This window comes from Hyla sarda, chromosome 1, assembly GCF_029499605.1.
Source record: "Hyla sarda isolate aHylSar1 chromosome 1, aHylSar1.hap1, whole genome shotgun sequence".
Classification (NCBI taxonomy): Eukaryota; Metazoa; Chordata; class Amphibia; order Anura; family Hylidae; genus Hyla; species Hyla sarda.
Genome location: NC_079189.1, coordinates 152105960 through 152128134, shown reverse-complemented (window position 1 = coordinate 152128134; position 22175 = coordinate 152105960). Strand labels below are relative to the sequence as shown.

Sequence of the window (22175 nt, the reverse complement as noted above, 5' to 3'; positions counted from 1 at the left end):
CGGGGTGCTGCGTGCATGATCCCGGGGGTCCCCAGCGGTGGGACTCCCGCGATCAGGCATCTTATCCCCTATCCTTTGGATAGGGGATAAGATGTCTAAGCCCCGGAGAACCCCTTTAACGTTTGTGACACATTGTGTTCTTTTGTATACTGAGCATTTTTTTTTTCAGTGTTTAAAGTATGTGAAAGACTTGATGAAGCCCTTATAGCATAAAGTATTATAATAATAATAACAATGACAAAAATTATACTTTTGCTTGAAGAAGTAAAAACACTGGTCTAACACCTGAAATACACATTTGTCAGGCAGTCTTTATTCTTTGCTTGACACATGTAAAGTACATAGCTAGTGTTGACAGGATACAATTATCACCATTAAAGTAACAATTTTTATTTTTATTTAATATATGCTTTTAAAGGGCCAGCAGATGTAATGGTACATGAAAGGCTTATAATGGCAGTTTTTAAAATCTCTAGTCCACCACATGACTTTGACTGGTGCATAAAAAAAAACACTATCTGTGTGTAATGTTTTAGGAAACATGTTACAATAAAGATTTAGATGAAATATTACTATGACATTCTCAAGTATAATCCCAATTCTTGTATAATTATCAATAAACTTGGTGCTCGGATGTTGTGAAACTGGTTATTTTGTTTTATCAATCCTTACATACAGAAAATGTCATTTTGGTCCGAGTAGGACCTTCTTCAGATAAATCTGTATTGCTGCAGAGGAATGAGATATGAACGGAAAACGGCCAGATACTGTGCAAGTGCTGGTGCAGTGAGTGCGACCTATAGTCTCTCTATGGCAGGGTTTCCCAACCAGGGTGCCTCCAGATGTTGCAAAACTACAACTCCCAGAATGCCTGGACAGCCAAAGGCTGTCCAGGCATGCTGGGAGTTTTAGTTTTGCAACATCTGGAGGCACCCTGGTTGGGAAACACTGCTCTGTGTGCTATGTACATGGCTCTTTACATCAGCCATAGAGGGTCTGGGAGGTTAGGACATGCGAGGAGGCAGGGTCCTGTTCTGGAGGTCGTGAGAAGTCCTGTCCCTCCACACTATGTGGAAGCAATCAGACACTGTGGATAATTTTTTTCGTTTGTCTGTTTTTGGCTGAGCAACCCCCTTTAAAGCCTTGCTTACACAGTACAAGTTTTATGCAAACTGTTTACCCAAAATCCAGATTATATATCATCTTCTAGATTTGGTTATAAAGATTCATGCAAATACATTTTTCAAAATATGCACTGTGCAGAACAAGGCCTTAATACATATTTTATATTAAAAAGGTAATGGTAAACTCTGTTTTATATATATAAGTAACTACAATTGTTTGAAGACAAACATCCTTTTATTGTGGAGAGTTAGTAGCTGCATTCCTGGAACTTTCTCACTGGTAAAAAATTCCTACAACATCCTATTAAAACACACTGCTAGCTAACTGCTTGTCAGAGCATGCCATCAATGGGAATTTGTTTTTATTAATTTTAACTCTGCTTCTGTAGATGTGAAACCTCCCAGTGTTCCCCTGCAAGCCCCCATCGAGCTTCCCATGACTGGTTTAGAAGTCTCTACTCACCACGGTCAACTCCCCCAACCCTACCAGCTTCTCAACGTACCACCTTTAGAGCCGAACAGCCATGAAGACCCCCCAGACTATTTACTGTTAATAAACTGCCAAAGCAAGAAACCAGAGCCATCAAGGTACGTTTTCATCTTTGCTAAGAGTTAACAGGACAATTGGAGCATGAGAAAAATCCTTTATCAGGACAAGAAAAGTTCTTTTTTAATTAATATATTCATTTGAAATGTGTTCTTTTAAGCTGGGCACCAACAATTGTTTGGATTAGGCTACTGTACATGTATTGGGGCCTCCTGGTGGCAGATGTCAGGGGCACTTAAGTATATGGCATTGCCTTGTCTCCTGCCTCTAGCCAAGAGAGCATGGTTATGAGTAGATGGGTGAAGAGATAGTGGCTAGGCAAACTATGTAGCTAGCTTTATTCACGACTGATATTCACAAATAACACTTCCTGTATATTGTCTCTGCACAGAGAAACACAGGCAACTTGAAAAGTATAAGACAGCATTTTCACCCAAAAGTATACACATTTTTTTTTTTACCAAAGTATTTTACTAATATACAAATAATGTTATCTACTACATTAAAGAAAAAGTTTTTGCAAATGACTGCCCATTTAAAGGAGTACTCCGCCCCTAGCATCTTATCCCCTATCCAAAGGATAGGGCATAAGATGTCAGATCGCGGGGTTCCCTCCGCTGGGGACCCCCGGGATCTCGGTTGCAGCACCCTGCTTTCATTACTGCACACAGCAAACTCGCTCTGTGCGTAATGACCAGCGATACAGGGGCCGGAGGATCATGATGTCACAGCTCCGCCCCCTCGTGACGTCACGGCCCGTCCCCTCAATACAAGTCTATGGGAGGGGGCGTGGCGGCCGTCACACCCCCTCCTATAGACTTACATTAAGGGGGCGGGCCGTGATGCCACGAGGGGGCGGTGCCATGACGTCACGATGCTCCAGCCCCTGTTTCGCCGGTCATTATGCACAGAGTGAGTTTGCTGTGTGCAGTAATGAAAGCAGGGTGCTGCATCCGAGATCCCGGGGGTACCCAGTGGCGGGAACCCCGCGATCTGACATCTTATGCCCTATCCTTTGGATAGGGGATAAGATACTAGGGGCGGAGTACCCCTTTAAATGGGCAGTCATTTGCAAAAACTTTTTCTTTAATGTAGTAGATAACATTATAAAAAGTGTATACTTTTGGGTGAAAATGCTGTCTAATACTTTTACAGTTGCCTGTTTTTCTCTGTGCAGAGACAATATACAGGAAGTGTTATTTGTGAATATCAGTCATGAATAAAGCTAGCTAGATAGTTTGCCTAGCCACTATCTCTTCACCCATCTACTCATAACCATGCTCTCTTGGCTGTGTTCCCGGGGTCCGCGCTGCTTCTGGCTCCCGTCCTGAGCTGTCACTGTGCGCACTGACGGTGACGTCGCGTTGAGGAAGTCTCTCGTCATTGCGCAGCGCACAGCTTAACGCAGGACGGCGCAGGACACCGAAGGAGCCACAAGTTGCGCGGGCCCCGGGAACAGGTAATTATAAAACCGGGGATGGGGGAGGCAATGGGGCAGCGGCGATGTGGTGAGGGGGCGGGGCATTATCGGCAAGGTAATTGCCGAAACCGATAATGCCCAAAATCATGATTATCGGCCAAACCGATAATCGGTGGATCCCTATTATTATGATATATTACCTACAAGCCTAGCGGCTAATCCAAAACTCAATTATATACCTACAAAAATTAGCCCAGAAGAATTATTTATGTAACCAACATCTCTTTATTAATCACAATCAACAACAATAGGTAGAAAAAACCCATAAAAAATACCCACCCTTAAAAATGCCCCCCCACACACACAAGGCAGGATGTGGGGAACCCAATATATAGATTCAATGAAATGTACAAAGTCCCTATCAGCATGCCATCATATAACAATTAGATCAAGTACTGTACCTGTCGGTAGCATGCTGAACAAGTCCCCACGTTCCTACCACCTCGACACGTGTTTCGGGCAATCCCTTTCTCAAGAGGCTCATGGGAGTGAGGAACTGATGGCCCTTTATGTGGCGTGCCCTCCAATGGCGCATGAGTGGTCCGAACGCCGCGCGACTTCCGGGTGGCGTCATTGGCGGAAGTACGTCATAATGACCACATCCGCCATTACTGACTGCCGAACGAAAGATCGCGCTACGTCGGAACCACGCGCATGCGCACCGGGCAACACATAGTTGTAATGAGGAATAATTGCAAGGAGGAGCTATTCAGCACCCCACCGACAGGTAGGTAAACAAAAGGGGAGATACAAACATATGTATATTCTAGTCCCTTTATACAACCCATAATCCATTAGTAACAATGATATAGAATCACTTAAACAATAGCATCACATATACAAACTAATAATTATGTATTTTTCTGTGTTCTAAATTATACCACCTCCACATTAACATATTGTATATGTTGTTATGCTAATCCATCATCACATCTTACCCCTATAAACAGTATGCCAAACCTTCATGGCTCCTCTTCCTTATCCCTCAAACAGTGAACATGGCATAATGGATACTGCTCAAAGCTATGGAGTGGTTGATAAAAAAGTACCCATGGAGATAATACTCACAGTTTCCATAGCTTTGGGTACAGATAAGTATGCAAAAGCAATACATATTATCTTCTGTAAGAAGGAATTCATGTTGTCCTGTTCATTCCTATGTCATTTTGTTAATAAATCAGACATGGGTCATCATCTCTCGCATCAGAGGAGGATTATCTACTACTTGAAGATTTTGTCAGCAAAAAGATTTCCTGGCAGTGAGTGTGAGGTTATTGTAATGCTTAGTGCACTTTGCATGGTGTAGTTGTTCACTCAAGTGTATATTTTTGGTTGAAAACTTAACAGACATGCAGACATAACTGCTATTAAAGTATATCTATGTGGTTTTCTGAAATTCTGTTATTTAAGTTCATCATTCATTATGTTCTTATTGTTTTTGTTGGTTCATTTTGCATGTTTTTAGTCATTATGTAATGATTATTATTATTATTTTTTTTTTTTTATACATACCGAGAATCCTTAGTCTTCGCTCACACTGCGGAAATTTACCGGAAAACATGGGCAGACATTCTGCAAATTTGCATGTTCTATCGTGTGAACATGTCCTTTAAAGATGTTGTCCCACATTGCGGTTTACGACCATCCAAAACATAACACACTTTCAATTGGGTTTATTTAAAAAAAAAAAAAAAAAAAAGTGCTCTTATGTCTATATATGGTCTTAAATACTTTGTTTTGGTTCACTTTGGTGCTTGATTCTGTTTTAGAACATCCATCTAATGTCTTAAATGCTGATAGGGCTAAGTTACCCTCGCAATCATGTTTTCCATGGCATGTACATGTCGGCAACCTGTCGAAATGGGATGCTGATGTATACGTGCACGGGTCCCAATGACTTTAATGGTCCGAATGTAATCGCACCCAAAAAGCACCACAAACCATTCTTTTGGGTCAGAGCCCAAATATGTATATGTTAAGAAAATTACCTAGCTGACTATCTGGTTGCTGTAATGTGTTTTAATTAACTACTTAAAATATATTGCATTTTTAAATTTTTCTTTCTCCTGCGCCGTCTCCCTACGGAGTTGCGTAAAAGATCTACTCTTTTATTAATGGTACCAGTAGTATGCCAAGTATTTGTGTCTGTTTTCTGCTCAATTCCAGTTCTAAAGGTAGTCTATTGCGTAAAAAAAAAATATCTAGACTTACATTTGTAGGACCCATGACAAAAGGAAACACTTGGCATACTCCTCCTCAATAGACTTCAAACATGGTGTGGATTGAGCCTAAGTGATAGCTGTCTCTAACTTTTGAAGTAATATACTTTGTTGGAACCTGAGAATAAAAGTCCAAGTTAAATTTGAGAATAGTTTCTGCTGACGTACTTTATGGACTGAATTAATTTTCTTCCTAACATGTTTAGTGAATTTTAAATAAACCTCTGTAAAGAAACAAGTTTTTTGAAAATGGGAACGGCACAGCAGAAAATTGATTCACCTGTACTAATTTCTAATGTTGTTTGCCAGTTTTGGGTTCATGATACTTATTACGTACTAATATTCAGCTTACAGTATTTTTTGTAGATGAAGATAAATAACGTATTTATTTCATGTTTAGATCTCACCCTGATTCTACTAAGACGGTACCATCAGAAACAGACTGCAATGACAACGTTGCTACTCATAAGAATTCTTCAGCACACAAGCACACCTTAAATGGATATTTTCAGCAATCTAGTGTATATGACTCTCCATCCCGTGCTGGATCCTGTTCAGAATCTAGTTTGTATAACTTGCCGAGAAGCTATTCACAAGATGTTTTACCAAAAGCAGTGTCTCCTTCGGGTACAGATGTGGATGGGGATCAAAGTGTCTTTAATATGTCGGGAGCATCCTTATTGGAATCACAGCTAAGGCATATGTCTGTAAGCTATGACATTCCTCCCAGCTCGGGAAGCACTTATCAGATACCCCGGACTGTACATGAAAACTCTTTAGGGCAGTCTACATCAAAGTTAGAGACAATTGCAGACGTTCCCCCTCCAAGACCACCAAAGCCTTATTACTCTTCTGAACGCTCCCCAGCAGAACATAGTTTAAGCCGCACTGCCTCAGAGACTGATAGTACCTACTGTGTCCCTACAGGAGGAATGAACTCCTCGCGTAGTAATACAGTTTCTAGTTTAGAACTTAATAAATACAGGAAAGGTAAGGTTGCATCTTATTTTATGTTTTATTTAAGAAATGTAACATTTTCACCAATATGATGTACAGTTAGAGAATACCCAGTCTTTGTTGCCCAAGGCGGGTCACTACTGTGATAAATGATTGGCTTAGCAGGCAGTTCCTGGGGAGTTGACACATCACAGGAACTAGGAAGCATCAGTAAGTAGCAGGACCAAGAGTGTCAGACCAGCAGCTGTGGGGATAAGAACAAATTACTTATGGATTGCTTTTTTTATTTGTTTGTCAAACCTCAGTATCTGCCTCTCCCTGCATTAAAACAATGCATACTTACCTACCCCTGCACTACCACTGTCAGATGTTTCGGTCAGCACTACACTCCTGTCTTGCCAGTTGTCAGTGATGACTTGCTCAGCTCTGTGATTGGTTTAGTGGTAAGTGGGACAAAATCAGAAAAGGGAAGAACACCACAGGAGTGTGGACTAGAAGATTTTACAGCTGTAGCATTGGGCAGGTAAGTATGCAGTCTTTTTGTTATTTTAATGCAGGGAGAGGGATAGTAAAGGTATATTACCATCCGGAAAAGAGTGCCTCCTGGCCCCTTCCAGTGTGTGTGTATGCTGGAGGTGGCCAAGAAACCAAAAACAGATGATTTGTGGCTATACCATTAAAGGGGTAGTCCTGCCCTAAGACATCTTATCCCCTATCTAAAGCATAGAGGATAAGATGTCTGATTGTGGGGGACCTGCTGCTGGGGATCCCCACAGTCTCTCATACAGCACCCACCTGTCTCAGCTGCACGCAGCACTGGAGGCTCAGTGTCTGAAGCCTCACGACCACAGTGCCGGAGTATTGTGACTCCACGAATCCACCCTCTTGTGACATCACGCCTTGCTCCCTCAATGCAAGTCTGTGGGAGGGGGTGTGACTTCCTCATGTTTTTAAGAATGTTTTGTGATGTTTTTTCAAATTTTATGTTTAATTATGTATAAATGGTAAATTACTCTTGAAAACTTGCAGTTTTTACTTTGCCTACTAGACCTAAAAGTAAGCTGAAGTCCAGACTGTAGAAGGTCGGCATTGTAGTTGGTATGGAGCTCAAAGATCAATGAGAATCCAAATGAAAGAAAGAGAATCTCTGCACTCAAAAATCTTGCTGAAGTCTTCTTGACTGATGTATAAAAAGAGCCTCTAACGTTAACCTGGTAAGATGCTCTTTTTATACGTCAGTCCCTTGACTGACTGGTTAAAGGGGTTGTCCAGGAATAGAAAAAACGCTAATTTGCTTCAAAAACTGCTCCCTGTCTGTGTCCAGGTTGGGTGTGGTTCTGCAGCTTCGTTCCATTGAAGTGAATGGAGCCAAGTTGTAATACCACACCCAACATGGGGACAGACGTGGAGCTGTTTTTGAAAGAAATAAGCTCTGTTTTTCTATTCCTGGATAACCACTTTTAATGTTATGTTGTTGAAAAAGGCCTGCGTGTTGTAAAGCGTGCTGCTTATAATATGCGCAACACTTTACTTTAGTAAAGATAAGAAGACTTCAGCAAGATTTTTGAGTGCTGGGATTCTCTCTCTTTCATTTAAAGTAAGCTGAGACTTCTTGTTCTGTCTACAAAGTATAGAGTCTGGATATGTTCATTGGGGGAGATTTATCAAAACCTGTCCAGAAGAAAAGTTGCTGAGTTGCCCATAGCAACCAATCAGATCACTTCTTTCATTTTGCAGAGGCCTTTTCAAAAATGAAAGAAGCGATCCGATTGGTTGCTATGGGCAACTCAGCAACATTTTCCTCTGGACAGGTTTTGATAAATCTCCCCCATTGTGTCTAAATGCTGTTAAAGGGGTATTCCAGGATCTAAGCTTTTATCCCCTATCCAGAGAAAAGGGGATAAAATGTCTGATCGCGAGGGCCCTCCACTGGGACCCCCCGCAATCTCTCTGCAGCACCCGCATTGTATGTGGGGCTGTGTCTCCAATGTTATAAACTTCCGGGTTTCCGTGACTGGAGATGTGAAGTCACACGCCCTCCATTCATGTCTATGGGAGGGGGGCGTGATGGCCATTACGCCCCCTCCCATAGACATGAATGGAGGGGGCGTGGCGTGACGTCACGGAGGAGGCATGACGTTACGTCAGATTTCCAGTCTCGTAAACCTGGAAGTTTCCAACACTGGAGATGCAGCCCCGCATACAATGCGGGTGCTGCAGGGAGATCGCGGAGGGTCCCCCGCGATCAGACATTGTATCCTCTATCCTCTGGATAGGGGATAAAAGCTTAGATCCCAGAATACCCCTTTAAAAACAGATCAGGAAAGATGGCTGCCCCATAATAATGTACCTTTATATGAGTAGAAAGAAAATCTAGGAGACACATTTACTTTAAAGATATCAATTGTTGGCAGTACATGTTCTGCTGTAGACTTGGGATGGGCTGTTGACAAACGGTGTCGATGAGAGAAGAGATTTGAGCAAACTTTCCTAAACCTCTCCCAATGATTGTCAATGTGAAGACGAAAGTAAACAAGCACTGAACTATTTCCTTTATCATCTATCGATACTCATTATGGGTAATTCATCTTCGCGTGTAAAAAAGGTCTTGTCCTTATATAAATAAATGTCTGACTTGTAAATACACAATTAATAACACTTGCTAATTCACGATTCCAGTTATCAGTATATGCTATTGAAGTTAATCGTTTTACCCTCTTGTTTTGTCATATAACTTTATGACCAATTCTGTATGTTCTTATAGATATGAGTTCTCAAGAGTTGTATGATGTTCCACGCCCCTTCGCCAGCGATAGATCTAGCTCACTTGAAGGCTTTCATTTTGTAAGTAACTGTGCTATAGTTGACACTGCATGCTAATAATATGCTTTTGTGCATAATTTTTTAAAGGTTTACCTTATTCTTTCAGAAAAACAGAAGCATGCTGGCAATGGGAAGTTTTTCCACAGAAGAATTAGATGAAAACTATGTTCCTATGAACCCCAATTCTCCTCCTAGGCAGCATTCCAACAGCTGCACAGAACCTATCCAAGAAACCAACTACGTCCCCATGACTCCCGGCACATTTGATTTCTCAGCATTCGGGATGCAAGTTCCACCTCCAGCTCATATGGGGTTTAGAGCCAGTCCACAAACTCCACCAAGGAGGTCTGTGCCCTCCACTGACTGTGGCCCTCCACCTGTGGATAGAAATCTGAAACCTGACAGAAAAGGTAGGTTGGGATTACAGCACCAACTGCTGCTTACTGCTGCATCTAGTGAGCAATATTACCAAATGTTCCTAAAATTTTAACCCGCTTTCTTAAGAGCAACTAAAGACTGGTGATAGCTTGGTGTGTGAAGGTGCTACTGGAATCTAATGCAAAAAGACTAGAAACTAACATTTTTGTGTTATACCATTGGGTCCACAGTAACCCCTCATTCTTATAATGTACTGTTTTATTAAATAAATGCAGAAGATGGAACGCTAATCATTACTAAACTAATGTAATGCTGTCTGTAATTACAGATTAACCTGAGTTCCTGACTATTAAAGGCATATTACCCTTTTATTTTATATATAATTTTTTTTTTTTACTTTCCTGTGTGTGTTTAAAGCATTAGTTTTGACATATAGAAGCCATGAGAAGCGCATGGCTGAGTACATAGCCCTCTGGCTCCATCCAGGGATCAGGTACAGATAGAGCCAGGATAAGATACAGATAGAGCCAGGATAAGCACACAGCTGAGCTCTTTGGCTTGGCTTGATCTAGTGATCAGTGGAGCTCTCAGCACAGAGACCCTGACTGATCAAAAATTTTCACATGTCTGTTTTGAAGTGACAGTAATGCTTTAAAGGGGTACTCCCCCTGCTCAGCATTTGTAACAAACTGTTCCAAATGCTGGAGCCAGCGCAGGGAGCTTGTGATGTCATAGCTCCGCCCCTCATGACATCACGATAGACTTTCATTGAGGGGGCATGACGTCACAAGCTCCCGGCTACAGTGTTCAGGACAGTATGTTCCAAATGCTGAGCAGTGGAGTACCCCTTTAAGGGTGATACCCCTTGAAGGGTTAATCCAGAATAGGCTATTTAGATTACTAAATTCTAGTTCTAGACATTTAATATAACAAAACAATAAAGTCAGTAAATTATGAGCTATAGTTGCCACTTTTTAAATATAGTTTGAACCATGCCTGAGAATGTTTTAAACCTGTCAAAAATAGATGCACAAAAATAATCATTTTTGTTTTTAGTTTTTCTATAAGGCTAGGACTACACTGAAGATTGCAGTGTCACACGTAATGTTAGCGAATGGTGTCGCATTGCGACATAGCAGTCTTAAAGGGGTACTCCGGTGAAAACCTTATTTTAATTTTTTTTTTTTTTTTTTTTTTTAAATCGACTGGTGCCAGATAGTTAAACAGATTTGTAAATTACTTCTATTAAAAAATCTTAATCCTTCCTGTACTTATTAGCTGTTGAATACTACAGTGGAAATTCTTTTACGTTTGAAACCCAGAGCTGTCTGCTGACATCATGAGCACAGTGCTCTCTGCTGACATCTCTGTCCATTTTTAGGAACTGTCCAGGGTAAAAGGAAATCCCCATAGCAAACCTATGCTGTTCTGGACAGTTCATAAAATGGACAGAGATGTCAGCAGAGAGCACTGTGCTCGTGATGTCAGCAGACCTGTGTTTCAAAAAGAAAAGAATTTCCACTGTAGTATTCAGCAGCTAATAAGTATAGGAAGGATTAAGTTGTTTTAATAGAAGTAATTTACAAATCTGTTTAACTTTCTGGCACCAGTTGATTTAAAAAAAAAAAAAAAGTCTTTCACCGGAGTACCCCTTTAATGTGAGTCTTAAAAAATCCACAATATTATGGATTTTCGGTTACAAGCTGCACACAACTTGCTACCACTGACCTCAATGCTGCTTATGACTGCAACCTGCTTGCAACTTCTGTGCAATTTAGCTTTTTTTTCCCAACAGCCAAATCTTAAATGTAATAAAGTGGTGTGACAGCAATTTGCTGACTAGTCACACAAATAGCCGCACAACACTAGCCCTAGCCTTTACTTCTTTAGGGAGCATAGGGAACCCCTATATGCATTCTCTGTTCCGCCTATTGTTAACAAGTAAATGTCTCGGGGTAAAATGCCTTTAATTGAAGCATAAAAAATGTTGGATTTTGTTCATGTTATGACAGGATGAGATAACTGTAATCCATCTGTGTATCCTACTAATTCATATCTGCAGTTTTCCTTCATAAAAGTCACATGTTTGTCTACAATGCTGAGGAATTAAACACAAGCTGCTTCTCTATAAAGGTAATCTGGTAAAATTAGTGATAATGTAGCAATATAAGTAATACATAAAGTTATAAAAGCTATACAGCCTTATCCTAGCTGAACCCGAGGTTTAAAGGGTACCTGTCATCAAAAAAACTTTTGATATATTATAGATTAATTTATGCAGAATAACTTTACAATTGCATGTTATTAAAAAATATGCTTCTTTCTATTTAATTTTCCACTTTGAAGAAATGACCACTAGGGGTCTCCCTACCAGTCCTGGCAGCAAGCATTTAAGACTCATGACGGAGTCCAAAACCCTACCAGCTGCCAGTCTGCTTTGTTCACAAAGCAGAACACTCAGAGCTGCCAGCCTGCTTTGTTCACAGCCTGTTTGGCTGTGAACAAAGCAGGCTGGCAGCTCTGAGTGTTTAGGACTCCAGCATGAGTCAGAAATGCTTGCTGACAGGACTGATCGGGAAAAATACAATAGAAAGAAGCATATTTTTCATTAACATGCTATTGGAAAGTTATTCAACATTCATTAATCTAAAATATATCAAAAGTTTATTTGATGAGAGGTACCCTTTAATGACCTGACATTCTATTATGCTCCTTTTCTGCCTTCAGTTTGAGACATCTCTTAGTGTGGCTTATTTTACTATGGTTGTACATAGAGATGAGCGAACTTACAGTAAATTTGATTAGTCGCGAACTTCTCGGCTCGGCAGTTGCTGACTTTAGCCTGCATAAATTAGCTCAGCTTTCAGGTGCTCCGGTGGGCTGGAAAAGGTGGACACAGTCCTAGGAAAGAGTCTCCTAGGACTGTATCCACCTTTTCCAGACCACGGGAGCACCTGAAAGCTGAACTAATTTATGCAGGATAAGTCATCAACTGCCGAGCCGAGAAGTTCGTGAAGAATCAAATTTACTGTAAGTTCGCTCATCTCTAGTTGTACATCCTGACAACATTTTAAAGGATTGCACACCATTTTAACCAATACAAATAAAAAGGCTGCTTGTGCTGGTAAAAGTTGCAGAAACTTTGATTCATCATACATACAAAATAGTGCAAAATGACACAACAAAACTGCTACGTTCTTTGGCTTCTTATTACACCACTTTAAATTAAAACCTGTAACTCCATAACCTTTTATTACACCTGAGCAGATCTCCAACTGTTATTTTTTTCTTCTTAGAAACAATATCAGCACTTTGCCATTTTTGCCTCTTTCCTGACTTCAGGAATCTATAACAGTTTTCCAATATTGAAATCCATCACATTACAATCTCATAAAGCCAGATACAAATACTTTTCTGCCATTTCCTGTTTAAGTTCCTGTTTCACAGAGACAGGCATTTATTGTGATTATTCTGTTGGGATCTTGATACTGTGGTAGAATTGTCTTTTTACTAGTTTCACTACCACTAGTGTTACTGTCACTTAAAAAAAAAAATATGTCATACAGACATGTCTAAGGTATTGATCGATCTGGGTCTTTGTGCTTTGACTCCCACCAAACGCTTCACTCCCTGGCTCACTATTTGATCTGACTTGTAGCAGGAGGACAAATGTCCTCTGAATGGGATGGCAGTGCACACGTGTAGCCAGTGTGCCATTTATTCTCAATGTCTGTGTTCTCCAACTTGTAGCTCTCCAGCTGTTGCAAAACTACAACTCTGTGCGCAGACATGCTAGGAGTTGTAGTGGAGAGCCACAGTTTGGGAAACACTGCTCCAGGGGACTTTCAAACATTGCTGAGCACTGAGCAATTTTTGGAAGCCCCATAGAGAATAAATGGCGCACAGGCCTCACACTTCGCACTGGCACTACATTCATTTGGAGGACATTTTTCATTTGTTCTAGAAATCACTAGGGTCCCAGTTGTCCTGTGGATAGGGAATAAGTTAAAGGGGTACTCTGGTGAAAACCTTTTTTCTTTTAAATCAACTGGTGGCAGAAAGTTAAACATATTTGTAAATTACTTCTATTAAAAAATCTTAATCCTTCCTGTACTTATTAGCTGCTGAATACTACAGAGGAAATTCTTTTCTTTTTGGAATGCTCTCTGATGACATCATGAACACAGTTCACTCTGCTGACGTTATTATAATAACGCTTTATTTATTGTTGTCCTTAGTGGGATTTGAACCCAAGTCCCCAGCACTGCAAGGCAGCAGTGCTAACCACTGAGCCACCATGCTGCCCTTAGCATACATCTGCTATGCATGGTTGCTAAAATGGACAGAGATGTCAGCAGAGAGCACTGTGCTCGTGATGTCATCAGTGTTCCAAAAAGAAAGGAATTTCCTCTGTAGCATTCAGCAGCTAATAAGTACTGGAAGGATTAAGATTTTTTAATAGAAGTAATTTACAAATATGTTTAACTTTCTGCCACCAGTTGATTTAAAATAAAAAAGGTTTTCACCGGAGAACCCCTTTAAAAAATTCAGCCTGTCTCTTTCCCAGATATCAGATGTTGAAAGTGCAATCAGTTCTATACATGATCTTACTAATCCTCATTTGAAATGAACCCTTCTTTTTGGTGATTATAAAGATATACTATGCCTCTCATTTCAGAGCTGTTCTTTTTTTTTTTTTTTTTTTTTTTTTTTTTTTATATATAATCAAATTAGCTTTTTAGATTGAAGCAACTTGTGCTTATTGCCTTAAATTAAAACTCATTTTCAACAAATGTTTTATGGAAGGAAACTGCAGTAAAAAAAAATTCACATTTTGGGTAAATGGTTTATTTTTGTAATAATTCAATTATTTTGATGTACCTAAAAATAATTGCAATTCTGTTTTTACTATTCAATTTTGTGAATACTTCAGTTTTTATGTTGTGGTTTAAATAGGGTAGGCATGCTTTGCTTCCCATTTGCACAAATTTTATATTTTTAATTTTTTTCTGCTTGCTTGTAGGTACAAAACCAAAACAATGGGCATTGTGCATAAGACCATGCATCAGGACTTTATAATCGAAGGTGGTTAAAGTTTTTATAACATTTTTAGGGACAAATTGTGGGGTTGTGGCACTATCACTGACAAAAATGACACTTCAGTGTCAATTAGCTATCTTTAACCAAAAACAATTCACAGAAATAGCTAAAATATCACTTTATTGTAAACCACATTAAAAACCGTATTACACTAATATTCAAAAATGTTATTAGAAAATTGTGGGGATGTGGCTATAACTATAGTCTGTACTATTTTATGAAGATATAATCCTGCTTAATAATGCACGGTCTTATCACAAAGCCTAGTGTTTAACATGCTTTTCTGCTGTGTTCATGTCATACAATACCTTTACATGCAATTATGCTACAGGGAGGATTAAAACTTTATGCCTTGGATATAATTTCTTCTGATTAAAAAGAAAATGTGATATATTGTCATAACAATGTACAATTCTTGGTTAAGGAGAAGTTTTGGAAGTTGCGCGTAGACAAAAAATGGATCCATCTGACTTAAAAAACCCATTTTTGTTGGGTTTGGTTTAATACTTTAAAATGTAAAAAAAATATTGTTCCTAATGCTGTAAGATTAGAATTTTCATGGAGAAGATGTAAAGAAAATCTTTGCTTGTTTTGTATTATATGAATAGATGTTCTTAAGTAAAATAAAACATATACTCCCCAAGAATGACATTTGATACTCAATATTTTTTATTTTTCTTCATTGCTGTTTTTGTCTAGTTAGGCTTTTTCCACTTGGTTTTTTTTCTGGCAGTTTTTGAGCCAAAGTCAGAAGTGGCTCCATAAGGGAGGAGAAGTGTAAGTCCTTCCTTTTATATGTCCTGTTCCTTTTAAATACATTTCTGGCTTTGGCTCAAAAACTGCAGTGGCTGTTTTTCAAAAACTACCAGAAAAAAAATAACAAGTGGAAACTTAGCCTAATAAGGGTTTTCCTTCTGGTATTTATTAAAAATAAAAAATTATCTGTGTAGCTATCCATATGTGGATGTAAATAAAAATAGTTTTCCAAAATAAATAAAATGACAGTCTGCTATGGTTATAAAATAACAAAACTTCACTATATGCAACTTCTTCTGCTTTCTTAGTCGAGTGTTGTTGCTTTGCTCTGCTGCCTCTGCTTACTTTCAGGGAAGACTCTTTTATCTCTGCTATACTGATGGCAAATTCAACACATTGTACTGGCTGCTGAGGCCAGTCATTGGCTGCAGTGGGTCCTGAACGTCAACTGAGCAGTGAGAGCACGCCATCTAGAGAAGTAAACAGATGCAGAGGGACAGACCGTGTAGTTTATCTTTTGACCATAGCAGACTATAACTTTTGTTGTAACTTTTCTAAAAAGTGATTTTGAAAAATCTATTTAAACCCTTAGTGACCACCCATACTTGTTTTTACAGTGGTCACTAAAGGGTCAGAGGCTAACCGGCACGGCTTTATAAATTGCCTGTCAGCATAATACACTGCACTACAGTACTAGTGCAGTGGAGTATATGAACGATCAGAGGATTGCTGACAAAAAAGCCTATATATATTTTGTATCGCCATGTGTGTAACAATCCAAACTATAAAAATAGATCCTTCCTTATCCCACATAGTGAATGCCGTAAATAAATAAATTAAATAAGTAAAAATCCCTTATTTAGAAAACAAGCCCTCACTAAGCTCCGTCAAGAAAAAAATGTAAAACGTTATGCATCTTTGAAAATGGTTAATTTGGTATTGTTGTAATCGTTTTTTTTTTTGGTTTTTTTTCCATTACCCCTATTCCCCCCAAAAAAAATGTATTTAATGTAACTAGTAAGTTATATGAATACCAAAATGGTGCGATTTAAAAAAAAAAAAAATTATAATAAAATTACACTTGTCCCCATAAAAAAGAACCCAAGTCCAAATAGGACTGTAGGCTCTATTACAGAGGATGATTATTAGCAGAAGAAGCAGTTATCTTATGTAATAGGGTTAGTAAAAAGCCAACAAAAGAGTAAAAAAAATATATTTTTACAGAAATGTGAATAACCCCTCCCTTTAATAAAATTAAAACAGTCCAAAATGACTGACATGGGTCATAGCCCAGAATAAAAAATATATACACGTATTGATGTAAATGTGAGTGTGTATATATGTATATGTAATAAGAGTTACTAAGCTGGCAGTGGTTTGTTCATGATAACAGGAGTGTGCCAGTGGTTTGGACCTGCAGTCATGATGATGGTGGTGGTAGTAGTAGTGTGTGAATTTCCACTTATCACGACTCAGCATTTGATGATATCATTCCCGATGCCACGATACTGATGACTGCTTCATCCAAGACAATATAGTATGCAATTTAGATAGGATTTAGGTAGAATTTACATTGAAGCTGGTGATCTTGGTAAATAGCCACTGTCGCCGACTTAGTAAAGATTGTGGAATCTGTAGTACTCTTGACTAGACTTTTAGACTTGAAGCTGACTTTGACTTAAAGGGGTACTCCGGTGAAAAACTTTTTTTTAAATCAACTGATGCCAGAAAGTTGAACAGATTTGTAAATTACTTGTATTAAGAAATCTTAATCCTTCCAGAACTTATTAGCGGCTGTATACTACAGAGGAAATTCTTTTCTTTTTGGATTTCTTTTCTGCCACAATCACATTGCTCTCTGCTGATACCTCTGTCCATTTTAGGAACTGTCCAGAGCAGCATATGTTTGCTATGGGGATTTTCTCCTGCTTTGTACAGTTCCTGACATGGACAGAGGTGTCAGCAGAGAGCAATGTGGTCGTGACAGAAAAGAAATTCAAAAAGAAAAGAATTTCCTCTGTAGTATACGGCCGCTAATAAGTACTGGAAGGTTTAAGAATTTGTAATAGAAATAATTTACAAATCTGTTTAACTTTCTGGCACCAGTTGCTTTAAAAAATAGTTTTCCACCGGAGTACCCCTTTAAAGCGTACCTGTCAGATCCCACAAAAAAAAAAAGTAAAATATAGCAGACACTTTATATGGCGCAGACTTGAGATACAATTTACATTGAAGCTGGTGAACTTGCTGCTGACAATCTCCTGACTGGCGCCCTGGCAGTGAGAGGAACTGATGCTACAGGTGGCATTTTTATGGGAGCGCCAGAGAGACCAAAGCGCTGTACTTAGGCATTTCCGGGGCTCCCGTAGAAATGAATGGAGCGCGTGTCATCTGTAGCACATGCTCCTCTCACAGAGTTGGGGTGCCAGGCAGGAGATTGTGGGGATCCCAGCAGTTCCACCAGCCGCCCACGATCTCCTATGGATAGGGGATAAGGTGTAGCCCGGCGAAATACAACTTTAAGCCCCTCTTTAGTTGTGTTACAATCTCGGCAGTGGGATCCGACAGGACTTCGTCAAAGTCTGGGTCAGCAATGGTGTTGTTTGGGGCCTATGCTCATTTAAGGTATGAGAACAGGGTGTGGAAATACATACCCCTGAGGTAAGGTAAGAGGAGAGTGACACAGGAGCTGTTGCATCCTTACTGGCCAAAACCAGACTCTCAACTAGCTGTTGGATTTCTTCCATATCCCTGATGGGTAGGGAGGCAACAGATTGGTTGCTCTGATTGGCTGTAGAGAACATATGACTGACAGTTGGGAATTTCTTTCATATCCCAAAGGGATGACTTGCCTGATTGGTTGCAGGAGACATGTGGTTATTCACCAGCTGTTACAGTTGAAAACAGTTAACCCTTGCACAGCATTTAAAGTGACAGTATGCTGATAATACTGAAAAACACAAAATACATTTTTGTTAGAATCGCATTAGGAATAATAAGTGAATATACACGTACCTATACAGCAAAAAATGTGGCAAGAGAAGTAGTAATCAAAAAGTCACAAACACACAGAAATGGTACTTATAAAAACTATAGATCATTGCGCAAAAGATGAGCCCTCATATGGGAAAATAAAGTTATAAGGGTCAGAAAGGGGCAATTTTAAACATATTTTTTTTTTATTTTTTTTAGCAGTACAATAATAGAAAATCATGTTAACATTTAATTATATTGACCCACAGAATAAAGATTGCACGTCATTTTTACCATAACTGTGTAAACACAACCACCCACCTCAAGTTACAAAATTGTGGTTTTCTTATTAATTTCCCGCAACAAATATATTTTTGGTTTTGCTGTGCATTTAATAGTAAAATAAAAGACGCCATTACAAAGTACAATTAGTCTTGCAAAAAAAAAAAACAAGCCCTCACATGGGTCTGTGGATGGAAAAATAAGTTATGCCTCTTAAAAGGGAAGAAGGGAAAGAATGAAAATGCAAAAACGGAAATTGGATGTGTCCATAAAGGAGATATCTCACGAAGAATTTTTTTTTTCCAAAATGCCCGAGCTGCAAGAAAATAAAACAAAAAACAGGACTCACCTTCCACCGCTCCCCCGTTATCTTGCTCTGTTATGCCGCCGCTGTCTTCTTCCTGGCCCGGCTATGGTCAGTGAGTCACGCTGCCAGTCAGCTAATCGCTGAGTGGCAATGTGATGCATTGAGCCTAGGTGACCAATGCCATGGCTCAATGCATTACACTGCCACTCAGCCTATCACCGGTTGAGGCGCATCATAACTGCTGTCGGCAATTTTCTGACCAGCAGTGTGATGCGCTGACCACGGCTGGACCAGAAAGAAGGCAGCGGCGGAGGAACAGAGTGAAATACCGGGACGTCAGGGGAGCGGCAAGAGTAGAGTCATCTTTATTATTTTATTTTCTTGCAGCCTGGGCATTTTTGAAAAAAAAATTCTCCGGAAGAATACTTCTTTAAGGAGTTAATTGTGATAAGTGCATTAGAATAAATAGGTGTTACTTCATTTTCATAAATCTGTGATTAGATTATATATTTTTTTATATTTGATGATTCTGCTAATACTCTGAAGGAGGTTCACCATTTAAGCATCCATGCAAAGTGGAATCCCTTTTAAAGTGCTGTAAAAGGATTTGCCTATTACTTTCCACATACCTATATCTCCTTGTGAAATACATCCTGAATACATAATTTAAATGCTGGATTGCTATTGATTTTTAGAAATGCAAATGCACTTTACTCTAATTTATAACACTAAACAAGGGATAGATACTGTGGTGATAAATGTTCCATTCTCATTTGCCTTGTTATGCCTTCTGAAGCAGTGTTTTATAATATTGTTTAGTTTCTATATAGGTTTAGGTTTTTGCTGCCAATTTTTGCCGTAATTCCAGAGCCCTGTTTTTCAAATTTTAAATTAGTTACTTTATGTGGTACTGAGATTATTTTTTTTTTAACACGTTGTACGGTGTTAGTGCTAAACCTTGGTTACTACATTTAGCATTTTTTTGTGGAAAAATGTGAAAAATGTAAGTAAAAATTTTGAAAAATTTATATTTTTATAAATTTTGAAATTTCTTCCTGCACAAAAGATACATATGCCACATACATGATTTATTTATGTTGATAGTTATTAACCCCTTAAGGACCAAGCCCATTTTCACCTTTAAAGCGCAACTGTCATGACATTTTGGTGCAATAACCTGCACACAGCCTTTGTACTGTGTGCAGGTGGTGGGTATAGCAATGTTTTTACCTGAAATTTGGCGGCTTTCATGACTGCAAAAAAGGCTTTTATTCAAAGCCACTGACGGTCGAATAGGTGTGGCGCGAGGTACACGATGCCACGTCCACGCCTACCCCGTATGTCCGCGCTGGGACCTCTGTGTGATTGACACACAGGTCCCAGCGCATGTGCCCTTCAGCTAATCTAACCTGCGCGCTGCTGTGTGTCATCCAGCAAGCGCTCGCTCCCGCCGCAGTCTTCCTCCTCAGTGCGCCTGCGCAGTGCTAGGAGCAGAGAGCGAGCTTCCTCTCTGCACCTAGTATCGAGAACTAACCTGAATGCGCGCTGCTCTGCGCAGGCGCACTGAGGAGGAAGACGGCGGCGGGAGCGAGCACTTGCTGGATGACACCCAGCAGCGCACAAGTAAGATTAGCTGAAGGGCGCATGCGCTGGGACCTGTGTGTCAATCACACAGAGGTCTCAGAACTGACATATGGGGTAGGCGTGTGGGTGGGCGTGGCAGCGGCGGGGCATCGCGTACCTCGCGCCACGCCTATCCGACAGTCAGTGGCTTTGAATAAAAGCCTTTTTTGCAGTCATGAAAGCCGCCACATTTCATGTAAAAACATTGCTATACCCACCACCTTTGATTGAGATTGTTTTTTCGTGACATATTCTACTTTAACATAGTGGTAAAATTTCATCGATACTTGCATTATTTCTTGGTGAAAAATTCCAAAATTTCATGAAAAATTCCAAAATTTAGCATTTTCGAACTTTGAAAATCTCTGCTTGTAAGGAAAATAGACATTCCAAATAAATTATATATTGATTCACATATACAATATGTCTACTTTTATGTTTGCATCATAAAGTTGACATGTTTTTACTTTTGGAAGACGTCAGAGGGCTTAAAAGTTCAGCAGCAATTTTCCAATTTTTCATAAAATTTTCAAAATCTGAATTTTTCACGGACCAGTTCAGTTTTGAAGTTGATTTGAAGGGCCTTCATATTAGAAATACCCCATAAATGACCCCATTATTAAAACTGCACCCCTCAAAGTATCCAAAATGACATTCAGTAAGTGTAACCCTTTAGGTGTTTCACAGGAATAGCAAAAAAGTGAAGGAGAAAATTCTAAATCTTCATTTTTTTTTTTTACACTCGCATGTTCTTGTAGACCCAGTTTTTTAATTTTTACAAGGGGTAAAAGGAGAGAAATCCCCCCAAAATTTTGAAACCCAATTTCTCTTGAGTAAGGAAATAAATCATGTGTATGTAAAGTGTTCGGCGGGTGCAGTAGAGGGCTCAGAAGGGAAGGAGCTACAATGGGATTTTGGAGAGTGAGTTTTGCTGAAATTGATTTTGGGGAGCATGTCACAAAAAACCACGTGGCATACTATTTTGGAAACTACACCCCTCAAGGAACGTAACAAGGGGTACAGTGAGCCTTAACACCCCACAGGTTTTTGACGGTTTTTCGTTAAAGTCGGATGTGTAAAAAAAAAAATTTGCACTAAAATGCTGGTTTTCCCCAAAATTTTAAATGTTTTCAAGGGGTAATAGAAGATATGGGGTTACAAATTTTGGGGGGCATTTTCTCCTGAGTATGGAAATACCCCATGTGTGGACGTCAAATGCACTGCGGGCGCACTACAATGCTCAGAAGAGAAGGAGCCACATTTGGCTTTCTTAAAGCAAATTTTGCTGAAGTGGTTTTTGGGGGGCATGTCGCATTTAGGAAGCCCCTATGGTGCCAGAACAGCAAAAAATAAATACCATTTTGGAAACTACACACCACAAGGAACGTAACAAGGAGTACAGTGAGCCTTAACACCCCACAGGTGTTTGATGACTTTTCGTTAGTCGGATGTGTAAATGGAAAAAAATATATTTTTTCACTGAAATGCAGTTTTTTTTACCCCAAACTTACCATTTTTACAAGAAGTAATAGGAGAAAATGCCCCCCAAAATTTGTAACACCATTTCTTCTGAGTATGGAAATACCCCATATGTGGATGTAAAGTG

General features: G+C 39.5%; 1 protein-coding gene across 8 annotated transcripts in view; it reads left to right on the top strand.

Annotated features, from left to right (window-relative positions):
* Positions 1-22175, top strand: part of GAB1 (GRB2 associated binding protein 1) — a 139615-nt gene that overhangs the window by 92339 nt on the left and 25101 nt on the right. For all 8 annotated transcript variants that reach the window (XM_056562893.1, XM_056562890.1, XM_056562889.1 and 5 more), the window contains 4 exons: positions 1514-1712; positions 5771-6360; positions 9092-9171; positions 9257-9560. In XM_056562893.1, the coding sequence (XP_056418868.1) occupies positions 1514-1712; positions 5771-6360; positions 9092-9171; positions 9257-9560 (1173 nt within the window). The remainder of the gene's footprint in view (positions 1-1513; positions 1713-5770; positions 6361-9091; positions 9172-9256; positions 9561-22175) is intronic.